This window comes from Leptidea sinapis, chromosome 9 (genome assembly GCF_905404315.1).
Source record: "Leptidea sinapis chromosome 9, ilLepSina1.1, whole genome shotgun sequence".
Classification (NCBI taxonomy): Eukaryota; Metazoa; Arthropoda; class Insecta; order Lepidoptera; family Pieridae; genus Leptidea; species Leptidea sinapis.
In genome coordinates this window covers 11,726,084-11,746,960 of record NC_066273.1, presented here as the reverse complement: position 1 = coordinate 11,746,960, position 20,877 = coordinate 11,726,084, and the positions used below count along the sequence as shown (strand labels likewise).

Here is a 20,877-nt window from a genome sequence, read left to right as displayed (position 1 = left end):
TTTTTAACTTCACTTGACATAAAAGAGGTTCCGCGGTCTCAGTGGAGGTAAGATGGTAGACCGAATAGCACAAATATTTAATTTAAATGCATGATCGTTGCAAAGCTTATATCAGCGCAAGGGAATGCAAATGGAAAGCGAGAGTACTCATCGATTACAGTAAGAATATATTTATTTCTTGTAGTGGAAGGAACTGGACCTTTAAAGTCGATACTAAGTCTTTCCATGGGCGACGTAGCTGTGATAATTGTTGGGTCTTCTTGTGCCTTGTACAATCTTGGTTTAATTTCACAGCTTATGCCACATGAATTAATCGTATTTTTGATTTCTTCGGTAGAATAAGGCAATTTATGATTATATATCATTCTTATAATTCCAGGATGACTGCTCGCGTTGGTATGGATGCACAAATTGGTGATAGAGCGTCGGCAACATCATTTTGTTTTCCTAGTTGATACACAATATCATATTTAAATAGTGCTTAATCCAAACGCCAATGTTGTATTTTTTCGTTCTTAATTTGCTTGTAATTTTATTATCGAATATGAATGATACTGACCCCTGATCAGTAATATGACGAAATGGTTTGCCAATGAGACAATGGCGCCATTTTCTCAGTCACTATGGCGTAAGTTTCATTCTCCATAGCCGAGTGGTTGAGTTCACTACTGTTTTAGCATTCTCGCGAAAATGCAACAGGTCTGGCAGACTTGGCTTGAGACAAAGTTGCTGCAATAGAATGATTTCATGCGTCAGTTTCTACAGTGAATGGGGAGTTGTTCTCGGTGGCATAAACGGCTGCCTATGCAATGTCAGCTTTAAGTTTTTCAAAAGCTGTAATCAACTCCTTTTTTAGTGGAAATACCTGTGTATGTGCGAGGTCATAGATCCTCTCTGAAAATTTTGGTATCCATTTGCTGTAGTGTGCAAACATGCCTACTGCTCTTTTAAGAGACAGTAAATCTGTTGGTGGTGTAGGTTCAATAGTGGACGTACACGATCACTGTCTGGCTTTATTTTGTGATCTTTCAGATTAATATTTATTCCAATATGTTTATTGAGTTCTGAGAGAATTAACTCTTTTTTTATTTAACGTCAGACTGTATTTTTAGCTAATGCCATAAATTTATGCAGATTTTCATCATGTTCTTCCTGAGTTTTTCCACATACAGTGATATCATCCAAATACGCGCATGTCCCTGTAAGTTCCTAAGAATCAGGAACTAAAATGGAAAGATTCCTACGCCCAGAAAGGTTTGATGCTGACCCATCCTCAAGATGTGCTACAAAAGAATAGGATCATTGGAAACGGAATTTCGAAAATTTTTTGGCGCTTGGAGGTAAGGAAGAAAATGAAGAGATAAAACTTCGAATTTTAACTAATCATTCATCTTCCACGATCTATTCATTTATAAGTCAATGTACTACATATGAAGCCACACATGACATCACACCATGACCACACTTCATAAAATATATGTTAAGCCACGAAATATAATGAACATGCTTGCCACTAGAAATCAGCACAACGAAGAAGATGTCGACGCATACATACAAGGTTTAAAACTATTAGCCAAAGACTGCGAATTTACAAAAGTAAGTGCCGAGACCAACAAGGAAGACAGCATTAGAGATGCATTTATTGCTGGTATAAAGTCAAATAAGATTCACCTAAGACTACTTGAGAATTTCACACTAACACTAGACCAAGCTTACAATTTAGCATTATTATTAGAAATGGCCGAAGTGAGTTCACAGAAGTACAATGTTACAAGTGTGCTGTTTAAGACTTAACAGAAAATCAGGCTTCAACAGCAGCAGTTTCTTTAAAAATAAATGCTTTTTCTGTGGAGGACCTATTCATTTAAGGAAGATATGCCCAGCTTTCAACGCTATCTGCCAAATTTGTGCCAAAAAGGGTCACTTCGCTAAAGTATTCCGTAGCAAGAAATATAGCACGTCTTCTTCTGCTGTTTTAGAGGTTGCAGACAGAAGCGACAGTAGTATAGCATATATTATAGCAGCATTTTCAAGTTCTTTAAAGAAAGCGACTGTAACAGCCTTTATTAAAGGAATACGTGCTCAAGCACTGATTGATACTGGCAGCTCCATTAGTTTTATTGATGAAGATTTCTTCAATATGTGTCGTTTAAAGAAAATGCGCTGTAGTCAGACTATTTCAATGCCGTCCACGTCACTTACATCTCAAGTAGAAAGTCAATCTTATGTCTCTGCCAAAATTGGAGAACATAGTTAACTAGGATAACATCCAAGTGCTCATTGTGAAAATCTATGTGCTGATCTTATTATTGGACATGATATTCTTAACGAACATTCTTCACTTGAGCTATCATTTGGTGGATCAAAGGATCCTATCAAAATATGCAGCGTCGCCGAAGCTTCAAATGTCAAAAGAAATTTTCAAATGTCTCTCTTGATTGCAAGCCCATTGCAATAATGTCTTGTCGATACAATGAAGACAATAAAAAATTTATAAAAGAAGAAATTATAATTATAATAATATAAAAGATTTACAATATTATAATAATATAAAAGAAGAAAAACACTGATTGAAAATTGACAATTTAGTTTAAAACATTATAAAACTCCAAGGAGTTTCTGACTAATACTCGTATATCACTAGTATACTTTTTTTACACCGTGTATGATAGCAGAGACATTGAGCACTAAAAAAATTATTACTAATCCGTTCTGCGTTCAAAATTTTTTTTATGACAATAATTCAGCTGATGGTAATTGATTGAAGAACCCAAAAATTCTGAGCGGCTAATGCCGTAATAATAATGCTGAGCGGGTAATGTCTCATTAGCTCAGTAATTTCACTGGCTACAGCGCCCTTCAGACCGAATCACATCTGCACATATACAAGGACTAAAGGTCTAAAGTACAATTGAACTGGCACACCATTAATAGGAAACATAATCGAGGCAGATAAGAGATTAGGCGACGAAATCGTAGAAATAGCAGGAAAATTGTGGATAACAATTGCATGACATTTGAATAAATGGAAATGAATCGAGGAGGCTTTTACAGTGTCTTTTGAATTTTTCCCTAAATCGATAATAGAGACTAACAAAATGTGTTTATATAGGTACAAATTGTAATATTAAATATGAGTATTCAAATAAATAAAAAAACTAATAATAATTTATTTAGAAGGTAATATCTAAGGAAATAAAGCTCTAAATAAAATAAGTAGATAAGTTGCACATATTATCTACTATTAGGTAGGTAATTACACTATCATCAACTAAGTATTTCAATGGCTTACTAAGTATACAAATTGGATCATTACGAATGATAAAATAGCGTGTAATAACATAAATAAATAGCTTGTCTTAACGAAAACAATCGAAAATAATACTATTATTTGTAAATCTAATCCTTAGTGGCATGTAGAACAGGTAACAAGAATGACGTTTGATCCAGTAAATATATTTTTGTTTCGAGCTAAAACTCTAATGAAATTCTTAGGAGTTTGGATACCATGTGAAAATGAAACAATGACTGCAAAATTCTACAGAATATTTATGATTACATTGCAGTATTTATTTTTATTGTTTCAATTGATGTATATTGTCATCGTATGGGGTGATTTAGACGCTGTTTCGCAAGCGTCTTACGTACTGTTCACGCAGGCTTGTCTGTGTTTTAAAATTACAGTACTCCATACCAATAGCGATATGTTAGAAGCTATTCTATTGCAAATGAACAGTGAAGTTTTCAGGCCGCAGTCGAAAATTCATGAGCGGTAAGGTTATTAACAATAAGTTTAATCTTAATAAGCTTTATAAGTATTCGCCCCGTATCGGTTGTAAGAATAAGAAATGTTGGATTAAAGTCTAATGCGATAGGATAAGCTCAGGGAAGTCTGTCAAGACAAGGAGTTTTGTAATCCCTATCAATCCCACGGGAGAAGAATCTAGCTTTTGCTATCTCCAGTTAAAATAAACATTCTGTCGTGGCTTTTCTCATGCATTCTGTCCTACGAAAATCTTTTGGTTCCTCTGCAGCGTATGCGCTCGTTGCATCCCTGGCCAATTCAGAACAAAGAATTACACCGATAAAGTTTTCCGATGTTACTCTTGTATCTAGTGCCTTTTCCCATGTATACCACGTGGTTATGTACCGGAAGACAATCTCTTCTTCAACTATGAACACTGTACATAATGCTTCCTAATTTCCTCCACGTTATCTTATGAATTGATGTGTCTATCTCATTCTCTCGCCGGCTGAATCCTATACATTTACCTGTTTGAGTCTCTATCGTCTCGCTTTTCGTTTCATCGAAATTCAAATCTAACGATTCTAAAAAATGTTTCGCTTCAAAACTACGAGATTTTCGAATTCGTTCGAAATGGAACTGATGGATCTGTATCTTTTTGGATACATACGTTTTCATTCCGCTGTAGTAGGTAATTTATGTTTAAAAAACCGGCCAAGTGCGAGTTGAACACGCGTGGTTCCGTACAATGCCAAAGTCAAATGTTTTTATTCTATTGTGGTATGCTTTACAAGAGGTACTCTTACTGAATGTGAATTTTGAATATACTATTTCGTTGTGAGGAACTAATTGAAGGTATTCTTTTAGGTTTTCCTGTAATCTACAAATCTATCCATACTATCAAATTTTAGGCTCGGTAGTTTCGAAGACCAGGCGGAGGGAATGGTCAATTTTTGTCTTCTTTCATGAATAAAATCAAAAGTATTTTTTTAACAATAATAACAAAAATATATTTGAAATCCTCATAACGAGCGAACGAATTTTTTTAGTTTTCGAAATTATTGCCCGAATGATCCTTATTTAAAATAATATATTTATTTACTTCGCGCATCTGTATATCTATAGGATAACACCATCCCACCAAATTTCACCTGATTTGGTCCAATAGATTCGGAACAAATTGGCTATGACACACAGACGAACATACAGATGGACGCACGAATGATCCTATAGGGGTTCCGTTATTTGAATTTTTTATACGGAACACTAATTAATTTAAAAAAAAACATTTACTCTGTACAGTGGTGTGACAACATCAACACAATATTTAGATAATTAATTAATTTATAATTGTTGCTATATTCTCGTTACAGTATTTTAACGGTTCAAGCAAGAAGAATAAAACGCTTGTTACTAACGTTTCTGATAAGTGCTGAAGTGACTTGCGGTCTGTGGGCACTAAAGCCATTATTCGATGATATTGGTCACCGTAAATTTCCTTTCGATATGTGGTACGTAATTACTAATAAATTAAATGATGTACCAACTATCATTCACGTACAATAAAAAACTAGACTCACAATCACGGTCAAAAATTTTAATACTCTACCTACGTGTCTATTAGGCATTATCAGTTTTGACCGCGCTTAGAATACAACGCCACGCAATAACAATGTGTTCAGTGAAAAACTGCCCAAAAAGCAGTATATCCAAACTTAAAAAAGATGGAGTGTCGTATATCAGGTAAGTGCCACTTTATAATTAAAAAAAATGTAACTAACTTGACGTTTTAATCATTTTGCTAAATAATTACATTTCAATTGCTAAAGCAAAATGTTCTTGCCTCGTGTTCGCCTCGGTCTCGCGCGAGACATAGTGTTACTACCTACTTCTAATGAGCATATACAATAGACTTCGAACATTACTGCCACGAATTAAAGTGTTAATTTGAATGAATGTTTTAATGTTATCTATATAAGTTAATGTATACGTATGTACAACGCCGCTCGGACATTTTTTGACGATCTTTTACTACGCGATTGGGAGTCTAGCCGTTTATTGTTCGTCAATCGCCTCTAATTATATTTTGGTCACAACAGTAATCCTCCTTACTTAAACATTAGCGAATTTTCTAGAGACTGTGATAATCATAATGTTAACACCAGGAAAAAACATAAAAATGTTATGCATACCTACTGCTCGTGTTAAGTTAGTGGTCAGCTCAAAGCGGCCAATTTAACTTTGAGTGAAAAATTTTAATTCAAATTTAGATTTTTGTAGCGAATTTTGTACTAATATGTAGAAGATTTATTGAATTTTTAATTTGCGCATTGTTCTGTAAATTGTCTTTGTCCTTAAGTAATTGAATAATATTATCGTTTTGTGTGTTGAAGACAAAAATAAATAAAGTATGAAGAGACCCAGTATTTCTTTATTTATTATAATTGTTTATTTTTCATGTAAATAACATTCAATGATTTGCCAGGATGCCGGTGGATCCAGGCTTATCCCCTCAGTACCAACTGGGCTACATATTCCAACTGACAACGATCTGCATCAGTGCATGCATGTACTTCGGTGTGGATAGCGTTACATTGTCCAGTGTTATATTTGTATGTGCGCAGATGGAAATCATCATGAATAAAATTATGAGTGTGAGTCTTACTGTTCTTACAATAAAAATAGCGACTAGGAGTTAAAAGGATGAACTGAGGAAATTTTAAAGAAATTTGACCCTTATTACAACTATAACCACTTTTTACTATGAGTCCGCGTCAAATAATTTATGTGGGGGTACGGGCGTGGCGTCCATGAAGAGGTCAGAATTGACCAATCACATTGCTTCTCGCCAAAAACGGTATGACGAATGTGTCCCTGCACTGTATAATGATTTTTAGCATTATTATACACAGAAACTATACTCACCGGTGAAATGTTACATTTAAATAAAATACTATAAATAATCAAAGGATTAAAAAGGGACAGTGCCCTGAAAACGTGCTCCGAAAAGGTCACGAAACCTCGGGTTATATTATAGAATCCCACACTGTGGGACTTTAGTCAGATGTACGGATTACAGAGCAGTTCAGGCTAACGGAGATATATTAATATTGTTATAGATGTATTATTAAATCGATGACAAGAAAGTTACAAATTGGTGCAATTAATTTCTATTGCCACTGTTACCTTGATGAGATGACTACAAAATACATCTTAATCTTATATATAAAATTCTCGTGTCACAATGTTCGTTCCCGTACTCCTCCGAAACGGCTTGACCGATTTTCATGAAATTTTGTAAGCATATTGAGAATCGGCCAACATCTATTTTTCATACCTCTAAATGTTAAGGGTGGTCCACACGATTTTTTTTTTTTTTGACATTTTTTTTTTCAATTTGTTTGATTATGAGTCAGCATAAAAAATACATACAACATCAAATTTTCACCCATCTACTATCAAACCTTACTTTTGTATCGCGATTTTAATATCGGCAATACAACGTTTGCTGGGTCAGCTAGTATTTATAAATTACGTGACACGTTGTTTCTCTGCGATGGACTCCTAAACTAATGAACGGATTTTAATGGGGATTACTTCATGGAGTGCAGTTTGGTCCAATTTGAGAGATAGGATAGTTTTTATTTCGATTTGGGACCCATAATTATTTTTATTTTTAGTATTTGTTTTGTGTGGACATATTTTCTATGAGAGAATTTAGTGACGCACGGTTTGACAGTTCCGCTGTGAAACAATTTCATTATAACAACAGGGAGCATTTTTTACGAAATAATTCTTGATGTTTTGAAATATTATTGGCAAATTTCTATAAAACAGTATTTTTTTTATTATCTACAGAACAACGTCTGTCGGGGCAGCTAGTTATAAAATATAGTAGGTACTTATTACATTCCTGTATATAAATTTTTTTTATATGAAAATAAGAGACGAGACGAGCAGGACGGTCAGCTGATGGTAATTGATGCGCCCTATATATACGCTTAGGTATATATTACGCTTCCCGTATAAATAAAAATGAAATTGTAACAATTTATCACTAAGTTTTTTTAACTGTGAGTACTGCGTACAAACAATAATATTATACAGTTGGTACTTTTACAGATAAAAACTAACGATAGAGAAAATGGTGAGGATAAATCAATATTTTATTTAAGAAACAATAGGATGTTATTAGAATGCGTAAAACAACACCAAGCTGTGGTAATGTAAGTTAAATAATTGTCTTTATACATTATTAACTAGAAATATTAGGAATTTCCTATTAATAATTAAAATCAGTTGTGTAGGTCCAATCCACCTCGGATGCTGCCCATCCGGTTCGGAAAGCACCGTAAAATCTTCTCGTCCAAAATACGTCTCTGAAGACGAAGCTGTGTGTTGCCAGTGATGACATATGGAACGCAGACGTGGTCGCTAACTATGGGCCTTATGAGAGAGCTATGCTCGGAGTTTTCCTGCGAGATCGAAACATAAATGAAGAAATCCATAGGAGAACCAAAGTTATCATCATAGCCCAGCGGTATGGTTGCGAAACTGAAGTGGCAATGGGCAGGGCACATAGCTCGACTTACAGGTGGCCGTTGGGGCAGTAAAGTCCTCGAATGGTGACCATGTACCGGAAGACTTAGTGCTGATAGGGCCCCCACAAGATGGACCGACGGTCTGGTTAACATCGTCGGAATAGATGTTAGATGTTTGTTTCCGAGTCATGGATGTTTAAATGTATTTATGTATGTTTATATGAATTTATGTATGTTTAAGTAAGTATATTGTATTAAATATATCATTGTCTTGTAACCCATAACACAGGCTATATATGCTTAACATGGGGCAAGATAATTTATGTGAAAAGTGTGTCATGAGGGCAGCGCAGGACCGATCGTCATGGCGATATTTGGTGGAGGCCTTTGTCCAGCAGTGGACGTCTTCCGGGTAAAATTATTTTAATCAAGTATATTAAATTTTCATTATTTTTTCAGAATGAAGGACTTAGTGGAGAACACTTACCATACGTACCTGTTATTTCAACTAACTGGAAGTGTTGGTCTCATTTGCATGTCCGCTTTTAGGATTCTGGCAGTAAGAATATTTTGTGACTTTCCTTTGTTTTATGATAGTTTCAAGGTTACCGTGCATGACAATCCGTCGTTATGAGATACTGAAAGGCTATATTATTTGTTAGGAAAACTGTCACCAAAGGTTCTTAGTGTGATCTCAGGTATTTCTCCGAGCGCTGAGAATTATAACTTAATCTTGAAAATCCTAACAGACAAGTACGACGACAAGCGGTTGCTCGTCTCTGCTTATTTAAATCAAATGTTAGGATTTAAATCAATACAATCGGGTTCCGCGTTTAACTTTAATTAATTTAATGATAATTTTGTAAGTGCAGTGCGCGCCTTGCAAAACTTAAAGTTATAAAATCTCAGTGATTTAATATTAGTACATATTGCATGTGAAAGGCTAGATTTTGAGACGGTGCGTGCATTCGAGACCCAGTGTGGATCCGAGATGCTTAGCTTTGATAGGTTGGTCGAATTTATACAGTCCCGCGTTAAAGTGTTGGAACGTTCGCAAGGTACTAGTGCGATTGTTAGTACTTCGCGAAGTAATAATAATTACCGCCGTTCCAATAACACCGCCCCGACTTATCAAACGTATCTCAATACTGCCGCTGCTTCCCGCAAATGTTTGTGTAAGACATTACTCATCAACATTTATTTTAATGTCAGGAGTTCAATAAAATGTCTCCTCAGGAGCGATTTAAATTCATAAAAGAAAACCGCGTTAGTAATTGTTCTTCTCGTACATCATGTCGCGTTTGTAAATCAAACCATCATACAATGCTACATTTTACCAGAGAAATATCACCATCACAGCCATAACCGCGACATTCGGACACCCGTGGTGACGAGCATATCGCCGTGCGTAACAATGTTGCACTATGTGCGAGAAATCATACATCCCGCGCTCAGAATACAAACACCGCTGTATTATTACCAACCGCTCAAGTTATTGTTTACGATATTAATAATAAACCGCAAGTCATTAGAATACTTTTTGACTCCGGATCGCAATGTCAGTTCATCACGCAAGAATGTTGCAATCGCCTAGGATATCAACCGCTAAGCACCGAACGTATTATTGTGAAAGGGTTCGGTGGCGAACAAAAAATAATTAACAATTCGCTTATTAATTTAAGGTTTTATTCCCGCTTTGACAACAACATTTATTTTGATTTTTCACCGCTCGTTGTTGATCAGATTACCGATCTCTTACCTACCGCTTCGATAGACCAATCCGTGTTATCACGCTTATCGCAATTACCGCTGGCTGACGAGTCCTTCGGAGTACCAAATAAAATTGACGCCTTAATAGGTGCTTCTATATACCCGCATTTATTTCTCTCTGAAATAATATCCGCACCCCGTGGCTCACCAGGACCTTCCGCGTTCCGCACGTTGTTAGGGTACGTGTTAATGGGTTCCGTACCTACAATATCTACATATCATTCACAACATGTTCTGACTTGTTGTGCTGCTCAAGAGCCCGTTGCTATTGACTCCTTAGTCAAGCGATTCTGGGAGCTTGAAGATTCTCCCTCCACGGCGCCCACTCAACACCCAGAAGATGTTGAATGCGAAATATTTTATAAAGAAACCACGAACCGCGATCCCAGTAGTGGGAGATACATAGTTGCCCTTCCGTTCGAAGGGGATGTGTACACACTTGGTGACTCTTTCGATATCACACGTAGGCGCTTTCTGTGTCTCGAAAGAAAATTAGAAGCTTCCCCGAAATTGAGATTGGCTTATGATGATGTTATACGAGAGTATATCGCGAGAAATTACATCGAACCCGCGTCGCGCTATGATGCTCACGATCCGATTTACGTTATTCCGCATTTTGGTGTAGTGCGTGAAGACAAAACCACTCGTTTACGTATTGGATATTTTGTCTTTGGACGCCTCCACCCCTACTACTGGAAGTAAGATATCGCTCAATGATATATTACATACAGGGCCGAACTTGCAAGGCGACTTAATAATAATTATTTTGAATTTTCGTTTTTATGCCCTTGCTATGACGACAGACTGCCGCCAACAGTTCTTGCAGCTAGGTATGCGCGAATGTGACCGCCGCTATCAATGTTTTTTATACCGCTTTCATCCTGACGAACCATTGCAGTTATATTGTTTTCAAAGAGTTTGTTTCGGCTTAGCGTCGTCCCCGTACCATGCGTTGCGTACAGTAAGGCAACTCATAGAAGACGACGGAGAAAAATACCCGCTCGCGAGTGCTATCGCGTTTTCATCTCAATATATGGATGATCACGCATTCTCGGTTCCCACTGAACGAGAAGCAGTCGCTACTGCACGTCAACCTATTGACTTGTTCAAGGGCGCACAGTGGGATCTCGTCAAATGGAATAGTAACAGTCAAACTGTTTTAAAACATATTCCTGACTCTCATAAAATTCCCTGTGATGTTGAATTTGACAAATCCATGCAACACAAAATATTAGGCTTGCATTGGCATAACGTTGAGGATGCTTTCTATTTTAAAGTTACCACTCCCGCCGCAGATGAGAAGTGTACTAAGCGCTCCATCTTGTCGTCAGCTGCCCGCCTATATAATGGGTTTCGTTGCTCCCACCATTGTATATGCCAAGTTATTGATAAAAGAACTTTGGCAGCTCGGGCTCCAATGGGATGATGAACCGCCCTCTTATATTATAAAACAGTGGAAACAGTTCTGTTTAGAGTTGCCGTCTCTTAATGACTGTGTATTTATTGGTTGTAAAGTTACACTCTTAGGATTTTCTGACGCTATTGAATGGGCTTATGGGTCAGTTATTTACGCTCATGTTAACGCGTCATCAGGCAATACTGTTCGATTAGTATGTGCTAAATCTAAAGTCAGCCCGACAAAACCCGTCACAATTGCACGTTTAGAACTATGTGCTATGGTTTTAATGGCTAAGTTACTCCGCGCTGTCCTCGACAGTTATTCCAATTATGGTCCGATTGATGTATACGCCTTTACTGACTCTAAGGTAGCGTTATATTGGACAAAAAGCTCACCGCATAAGTGGCAAACATTTGTCGCCAACTGCATTGTTCAGATTACGGAAAACATTCCGGCTGACAACTTTTATCACGTCTCAGGTACCGAGAATCCTGCTGATGTCCTTTCGCGTGGTATTTTGCCGCAGAAGTTAGTAACGCATCCTCTATGGCTGCATGGACCATCATGGGCTTCGTCAAATACGTCTGAATGGCCGCTTAAAGATTTAGAGGGATAAATTATTAGTAACGTACCTGAACAAAAGCTTTTAACGCATATGGTGTCTTCACCAATAAAGTATTGCGTGCTATATGATTTAGCGCTTCGTATTTCATCGTGGCCTAAATTACTTCGCATTGTTTCTTACGTTTATAGATTTATAAATGTAAAACCACGCCGCAGCGCTATTACAGCGTCTGTAGACCGTCGCAGAACTGACTCAGTATCTGCCAGTGAAATGAACTCCGCTCAAAATAAAATACTCCGCGCTCTGCAAAGCAAATATTTTGCAGTAGAATATAATGACATAAAAAATAATAAACCTTGTTCACAAGCTTTTAATCGACTAAGGCCCTTCATTGTCAACGGTTTAATTCTTGTAGGTGGTCGACTATCCAATTCCGCTTTAGATTATGCTCATAAGCATCCCGTTATATTACCGCGCAGTGATCATATAGTAAGTATGATTATCGACCACTATCACGTAAAAAATTTACACGCCGGACCAGAACTACTGATGTCCCTCTTGCGCCAAGAGTTCTAGATCTTGTCCGCACGCCGCATTGTGAGACAGCGCGTCCACATGTGCAATCCTTGCTTTCGCTTAAAACCGCGCCCCAATTACCCGCTAATGGCAGACTTACCCGATTGTCGTACACGCCAAGTTATTAAGGCATTCACGCATACAGGCTGCGACTACGCAGGTCCTATCGCTTGTACACCGATACGTCGCCGTGGCGTCCGCAGTGAAAAGGCGTATCTTTGCATTTTCACATGCCTCACTACTCGTGCTGTACACGTTGAGTTAGCCACAGACCTCAGCACTCCAAGCTGTCTCGCAGCGTTGAAGAGGTTTCTTTCTAGGAGGGGGAGGGAGCCTATCTTCGCGAGTTATATGAATTCCTCGATGTATAGTACCGTACGAAATTAGAAATAGAGTACGCGGAGAGTAGAATAACGTGGAAGTTTATATCTCCAAATTCTCCGCACTTCGGAGGTGCCTGGGAAAGCGTTGTAAAAGTAGTGAAAACGCATCTGTTCCGAGTAATCGGACATCAACTTTTATCATATGAAGAACTCTGTACTGTCCTCACTCAGATAGAGTGTCTGCTCAACTCGCGACCGCTGACAGTACTGAGCTCTGACCCCGCTGAGCTCTCGGCTCTAACGCCAGCTCATTTCTTACATACCGCTCCATTAAACTCTATACCCGAGCCTGAAGTGGAGTCTGACCGAGTCAGCTTATTTCATAGACATTCGTTATTAGATAATTTGGTTGAGTCGTTCTGGAACCGCTGGAGAATGGAATACCTCCACAGCTTACAAGTTCGGCAGAAGTGGAATACTCCAACCGCATCCATAGAGCCAGGGACAGTAGTAATTGTAATCAATGATAGTCTTCCTCCTCTATCTTGGCCCCTGGCGCTCATAGAGAAGGTTCATCCCTCGAAGGACGGCGCCACGCGCGTTTGCACTATAAGAACCGTCAAGGGAACTTACCTACGACCGGTCGCTCGTTTGTGTCCTTTGCCTAAACAATAAAATATTACCGCGCTTCTATTATTCTACCGCTTGTTTTAATATATATTTAGAGTAAGTCTTGTTTATTAATATTTCTTTATTTACGCGAACCGCTTTAGTTTGTTTATTAATATTGTAATATTGTTTTTTTTGTATGATTAATATTGTACCGTTCCGCCGTGATTCTGTATCCGTATGTGTACTCTTACATCGTGCGTATCTAGAGTCATAGTTTTTTCTTATCTTATGAAGGGTTTTTAATGGTGACCCATTAAAAGGGGGTGAAAATGGTAACGCCAATTGTCCAAATAACACACAACCTTTTCCTTAACCCCTTACACTTTTATCCTAGCACCTTAGCCGGTACAAGTTAAGAATAACCGCGAGCCGCGACATCTATGGTCGTATGGCGTAACACACATTTCCGTCAAGTAACCGCACGCGAAGGTTGAGCTCCCGCAACATCTAAGCATAAATCCAGGAAATCTTCGTATTCCTGTTGATTTGCCGCCGTGAGATCGTAGTGATTTCTTGGTTAAGTGTCCCGCGATATATATATATTGTGGTTCGCCAGCACACCCAGGCGAATATAGGAGAACCCAGGATCTTGCAGAAGAGGTGAGTACCGGCTATTCCCTTTACTTCAATGATTCCTGTTCTGTTCACCTGAGTACCCCCTTCTATTAATACAGTCCACTTTAAATTCCCTGGCGCAACCACCTACCAAAATTTTAGGACGATGCGGGATCCGCACACACATTTATATATAAATCAGCGTCATATGAAAACAAAGCTGAAATAAGGAACATTATCGCATATTACACTGTACTACACCATACCATAATAAGCTGCGGCTGCTATATCTATACATTGCTGCATTTACTCCAGTTGTTTAAATATTCTTGGTCAATAAGCAGCAGTGTAAAACATTTATTCAGTTTAGGCTACGTATGTTTAGGGCCCGATTACATTGTCTTTAAGCAGCACTTTTGCCTTTCCGCTATCAGACTGCGAATGATATGACATTATATGTGTATAGAACGTCATTGGCATGAAAAAATAATTTTAAAATTATATTTTGACTTTTTGATATTTTAATGTAGTATTATTCAATGGAACAGGTCGAATGGTGCAGCATGCAAATGGTTTCGATAGTGACGTACCTTCTCGTGATGATAAGCCAGCTGTTTCTGTGTTGCTGGTGTGGACACGAGCTTACAGCCACTGTAAGTTGAAGTTATACATTCAAATGAACAAGGACATTTGATGATGAACAAAATATCTTAGTATTTCTTTATTTATTGCACCAACAAAATATACACTAATACATACAAAATAATATTGACACAAATACAAGCTGAGTGCTACCTAATTTTTAGGCGCAAATACCATTAATATGTAAGAAGCAAATAAGTAAATTAAAAATAGAAAAATTTATGTTTTAAAAAAAAATTAATCACAATTATATGATACTTTAAAAGTTGACTTACAATTATATTGAATTAGATTAAAATACATACATAATTATTATTTTACAGTTTTTAATTATAAGAGGTTGAACAAACCATTTTTTTTTATGGAAAGGAGGACAAACGAGTGTACGGGTCACTTGGTGTTAAGTGATCACCGCCGCCCACAATCTCTTGCAACACCAGAGGAATTACAGGAGTGTTGCTGGCCTTTAAGGAAGGAGTACGCGCTTTTTTGAAGGTACCCATGTCGTATCGTCCCGGAAACACCACACAAGGAAGCTCATTCCACAGCTTTGTAGTACGTGGAAGAAAGCTCAGGGGGGATTGGCCACCGGTCCTCGACACTAACCCGTGCAAAACATAGCGGCACTAGGCCGCTACATCACGCCGGTATTCTGTGCGAGTGCGGTAATTAACCCGGACGAGTCTGGCCCGATTGCTGACGTCATAAGACGGCAGCGTGACTATCCCACATTTAAAAAGCCCTTAGTCGCCTCTTACGACACCCATGGGCCTGGGACTCCCCTATTCTTTTTACGCCCCGGGGAAGCACAGCACATTAACCAACAATAGAGTATATACCTAGAATAGAATAAATTATCGTATTCTTATCTCTTCAAAAAATATATTCTTTAAAAGCTGGAGACGTTACGTTAGTCTTTAGAGTATTTTAGTGTTACAAGATTACATTCCAACTTCAGTGAAAAAATTTTTTTTACTGTTTTGTATGTAAAATTTGCATGAAGAAATTATGCTCTAGAGTCTAGCTGTAGGTAATATAATAATTATAAAATGTTATACGAAGAAAGTTACAGAGACTCAAAGAATGTAAGTTGTACCAATTTAAAGTTATGTTAGTTTCATTATAATTTTAAAATAAATATTAAGTATAAATCAATACACATAACATTATGGTCATTTAGGAACCAGCCCACCCGAGATTGTGTTAGAATTGTACAATTTGAATGAACTTTACTGTAGTACAACTTAACTACCTCGTACACGAGGGCTTTTGGTGACTAAAAAGCGATCTATAAGGTTTATATGACGCGATCGGTCTAGACGAGTTTTCATAACGGCCAGCGCCAGTCACCCAGTACTTATAGATTGGTATTAATGATGGATATTACGTGAATAACCCATCCAAAAAGCCTCAAACGAATTAAATTGATTTTTAAACGTAGCGAACGTTTAGATTTATCTATCTGAACGTCTTTTCCTTCCCAAACATCCTCAATACTCCTCACGTCACTCAAATTCCTGTATTTCAATGTCTTGTTAATGAATTTGAAGCGAAAGAATGGATCCTCTAACAAAGGCACTGTTAGAAAACTTGTAAAAACATATAAATAACTGTACTAAACTCGTAATATATATTATTTGAAGAGTGAGGAACTACACCAAGTGCTATACCAGTGCTCGTGGCACGAACAAGACGCGAAGTTCAAGCGAATGCTGTGCTTCACAATGATGCGCATGAACCAGCCAATGGTCCTTCGAGCCGGACATTACATCACCCTCTCGAGAAATACCTTCGTCTCGGTGAGTAGCTGGAAATTTTAAAATGAATAGCATTTCAAGGTATAATCACAAGCCCATTCCTGTACCTACGTGTCTGAACCGCTATTTTGCGACAAAAATCAGTTTGATTGCAGTAAGAGATTCAGAGAAAGCTCAATCGCTTGGCGATGCGTAGAGGTGTCACTTCATTGTGTGTCTTCAACCGCATTTACCACAAGGAGAGCTCGGAATAGTTATTCTACATGTGGTGGTTTAAATAGTGGCTTTTAAAGGAAATTCCTTCCACGTACAAACAACATGAATCAGCTTCATTGTGCGGTGTTTTCAGGTCAATGCAACATTGTCTTCAAAAAACCATATTTGTACACTTAAAAGGCTGGATTACTTTGGTACTGCAAGATAGTGCAGTGCTAATTACCTAAGCCCAGCCTAAGTCTATCAAGTACACTCGTTTATTCTCCTTTTCCAGAAAAAACAATCAAAATTTCCTAGACTAGTTCTGTATCTCATATATGAATCTAATCCAAAGAATATTAAAACAGACCGCGTACACCTTTATATATGCAATTTTGCAGTTTTCACTTTATGTTTATCATATTTATTTATGCTTTATTTGTTACAGATCTTGAGGATGTCATATTCGTATCTCGCAGTTTTAAATCAAACGAAACAATAGTAATGGCGGACCAATGATTCACGTCATTCTTTAGTACACCAAAAGCAAAAACCATTAATGAACTAGGCATAGATTTATTATTTAAACATTATCCTTACACTTAGATTGAGGATGGGACTCCGCTGTGCTCCAACCAGATACCGCAGGCGTAGTCGCAAAGTCCGGCAGCTAATACCACGCCCAAGTGCGTATGTACTCGAGCCGGTCTCGAACAATGTGTGACGTTGACGTGCCACATGTTCTGTTAAACTTTGTTAATAATTGAAACTAAATTTTAAAGGTTGCGTAGTAAAACTTTGTAAAAATAATACTACAAGAAATAAGTAAGACACTAGGATCACATATCATCAGTAAGTATTTTGTATTTTATTAATATCAACACACGAAGCAACATATAAAATTTGAAAGATGCCATTGAGTGTCAAGATGCCACGCACACAAGCATCTAAAAGTTAACGTAATAAAAAATCTATTATTCTTAGGTAGTGCGGAATCTAGTGGATCGCAGCGGAGACCAATCCTAAATCTAAGTCCTTACATTATAATTAGCTGTATTACAAACAAACTAAGTTCTTTGTAATTTTATTTGATACTTCTTGTATCTACTGCGTTATTATTGATAATTATTTGTTTTGTAAGTTTCACCCCTTCACAAGTTTGTAAATAAAAGCTATTAAGAGTTTTGTGCTAATTGTTGTGCTTTCATTAACTACAGGATGATATTTATAATGCTAATACAGATAGTAGCTAAGCTCATAATATAATTACTTATTCAGAATCAGTTTTTAACCGACTACAAAAAGGAGGAGGTTATCAATTCGATCGGTATTTATTTTATGTATATACATCGATTACTCGGAGATTTATCATCCGATTTACGTTATTCTTTCTTTGTTCGATGCGAAGTAGATGCCATTTGGTTCCATAAAAAATTTACATAGTTCGGCCCAGCAGTTTTCACTTTATGAACATTTTTGTCTACCTGGATGACATAATTGTTTTCTGTGTACGGCTTTTTTTTGGACTTTTCATTCAGGTTGATTATATATTATTATTAACTGATACTAAAACGTAAAAAATAAAAAATGAACTACGTAAAGAAAAAACCGACACCAAAAACTGAAAAGTATCAAATAACTAAAAATTTAATTTAATACACCTCTTATGCAAACCTTTAACCCTTAATATAACAAAATAGTATTATTTGTATGTGCTACATATTGATAGCTTTGAAGTCGGTGCCAAGCCAAATGTAATAAAGGTACCTACACTCGACACGCGTGACTTTGAGCGGGATAGCTTCGTCTAGAACCAAGCGGACGGACACGCGTGGCCAGACAACCTAAGTAAGTTGTTTATAATATTAAGTATTATTTTGTTTAGGGCTTGGCACTGACTTAAAACCTATCAATAGGTAGAACATATAAATAATAGTATTTTATTACATTAAAGGTAAAGGTTTGCATAAGAAATGTATTAAATTAAATTTTTAATTATTTGATACTTTTCAATTTTTGTAGCCGGTTTTTTTAAACGTAGTTTATTTTTTTTACATTTTGTTTTAGTATTAATAAAACTTTAACTAAATTAAAACAATTAATTCTAAATTAAATTACATAGATAATTTATACGTCTAGATAGAGTCCATCATTGAGTTTTCTTCTCAACCCCTATGTGAGGGCGGAAGGAGGGTGTCAGGGCTGAGCCCTAAACCATGACACTTCTTCTCCCAAGGCATTGGGAGAATCTTTGGGTATTATTGGGTTCGTCGCTACTTGCTTGGGTCACAACGTTTTTTTTTTGTGTAGATAGAGTTTCTTTCTGTTAGACAATCGATAAAAGCAGGCCAATTTAATACTTTTCATATCTCACACTCGGAAAGTAATGTTGTTTTGATCTGATTATTGGGTAGAAAATGCTGCTTCACAGAGAGGGAAAAACTAATACAAATTACTTCCCACCCAAGGGCCGGAATGAACATTAAGAATAGAACTGCTGTCAGCTGTGAAGAGTTTTATGTAAAAGAAAAACTAATAAAAAACATGCTGCGGCCATGTGACTTTCTAAACAGCCAGTGTGAACTTAGCGCAAACTTCTTTGAGCGGAATAAGCCGCAACAATTACGCGGTGAGTTCCATATTTAAAATTCAAAAAGTGGACATAAATTGTCCTAATTTGACAATTAATTTTAAATAGGTTCTACTAATATTATTACATATTATCTATGAATAGTTTAGATAAACAAATAGTTTTATTTTCCTCATATTCGAAATGAAAAGTAGAGTGTTTAACACGGGTAAAAAAATCAATTCCTACTCGGACTATAGCCGCCCTCACTGCGCCTGGGCGTCTAAATACCTCGGGAATTGATTCTTTCGACCCTCGGTTAACAATCTATTATTAAGGTGCGTGACAGGCTACGTGTTACACTCGCGATTGGTATGACTGTAGAGTGCGTGCATGGCTCAAAATAAAGATTAATAAAAAATTCAAGGTTTTTGGACTTTTGCACAGCTGTCTATCTAGACATATAAATGATCAATGGTAAATTATTATTATTTTACTTGGTTTTACTAACTTACATAGATACAGTAAATTTATATTGATTTAATATGGAGCCCTTTTACATATACTTATATATTTTTTGGGGTTTCAATACTTCAGGGTAACCAACAAGGGAAAGGTCCACCCGCCTGTCAGAATTGAGTAGGTATCCTATTTACCGTGATATTATAACCTACACATAGAATAAGAAGGTTTTTTTTTATTTTCTTTATTGATTTATGGGCTTTTATACGTATGTACATGTCAGCCCCATTATACACTGGCCTTCAAAAGTAAGTATCACACTTTTAAAATTGGGATAACGTTTTAAGTTCACAAGATATACTTTCGAAATAAAAAGGACTCCAAAGAGAATTTAATTTTGTACATAAAAACTTTATAGTCGAAAAACTTCAAAAACATAACCATTCCTTTTTCAAAGTGGACGTTTCCGAATTACAATTTTACCATTCACATTTTTCTGTCTGTTTTAAATTTTTTTCAAGATGAATTTTTTTCGATGGGTCTTGTTTTAAAAATTTATGCTAAAAAGCACATAACATTTATTTATCATACCTCTTTCAGTTGAAGAATGTGCTAGGATCATGGCTTTTCTGGAACTAGGCATCAGTATGCGTCGCACTGCAAGAATGGTGGGTGTGACGGTACGAACGGTCCAGAAGGTAAAGCGAAGGTACGAAGAGACTGGACACCATATGAGGAGACCTTGTAATGGCAGACCCAGGTGTACCAGTGCCCGAAAGATCGTTATATTATTTCCACTGTTTTAAGAAATCGCCACCAAAATGCAGTTGAAGTCCAGCAACAGCTACTTCAGACCCGGAGGGACTATATTAGTGACAGTACAGTGAGAAGAAGACTTGCTGAAGCAAATTTGAAACCCCGAAGACCAGCGAGTGGCTCAAAACTCGAGAGACAGCATCGAGTAGCGAGACTGCGATACGCCCGTGAACACATGCAGTGGGATGAAGAAGAATGGTCAAGAATTTTGTTTGCAGATGAGTCTCGATTCTCCGTTTACACTTCTGATGGAAGGCGAAGTGTTTACAGGCGACCTGGTGAGCGATACC

At 37.1% G+C, this 20,877-nt stretch overlaps 1 protein-coding gene and 1 pseudogene across 1 annotated transcript; both read left to right on the top strand.

Moving 5' to 3' along the window:
- Positions 1-1,369: 1,369 nt before the first annotated feature.
- On the top strand, positions 1,370-2,487 carry LOC126966089 (uncharacterized; annotated as a pseudogene).
- Positions 2,488-3,434: 947 nt separating this feature from the next.
- Positions 3,435-17,310, top strand: LOC126966088 (odorant receptor Or1-like). The gene is made up of 9 exons (XM_050809963.1): positions 3,435-3,507; positions 3,592-3,772; positions 5,119-5,256; positions 6,231-6,399; positions 7,868-7,971; positions 8,746-8,845; positions 14,695-14,799; positions 16,432-16,587; positions 17,189-17,310. Exons 1-9 carry the CDS (start codon positions 3,435-3,437, stop codon positions 17,240-17,242), a joined length of 1,080 nt encoding a protein of 359 aa, XP_050665920.1. The 3' UTR covers positions 17,243-17,310.
- The last annotated feature ends 3,567 nt before the right edge of the window (positions 17,311-20,877 follow it).

Excerpts from the sequence above, each read along its gene's own strand:
- LOC126966088 (XM_050809963.1), top strand. The coding sequence starts at position 3,435 with ATGACGTTTGATCCAGTAAATATATTTTTGTTTCGAGCTAAAACTCTA. Across the intron at positions 5,257-6,230 it reads AAATTTCCTTTCGATATGTG|GATGCCGGTGGATCCAGGCT; the intron begins GTACGTAATTAC and ends ATGATTTGCCAG. Across the intron at positions 6,400-7,867 it reads TCATGAATAAAATTATGAGT|ATAAAAACTAACGATAGAGA; the intron begins GTGAGTCTTACT and ends GTACTTTTACAG.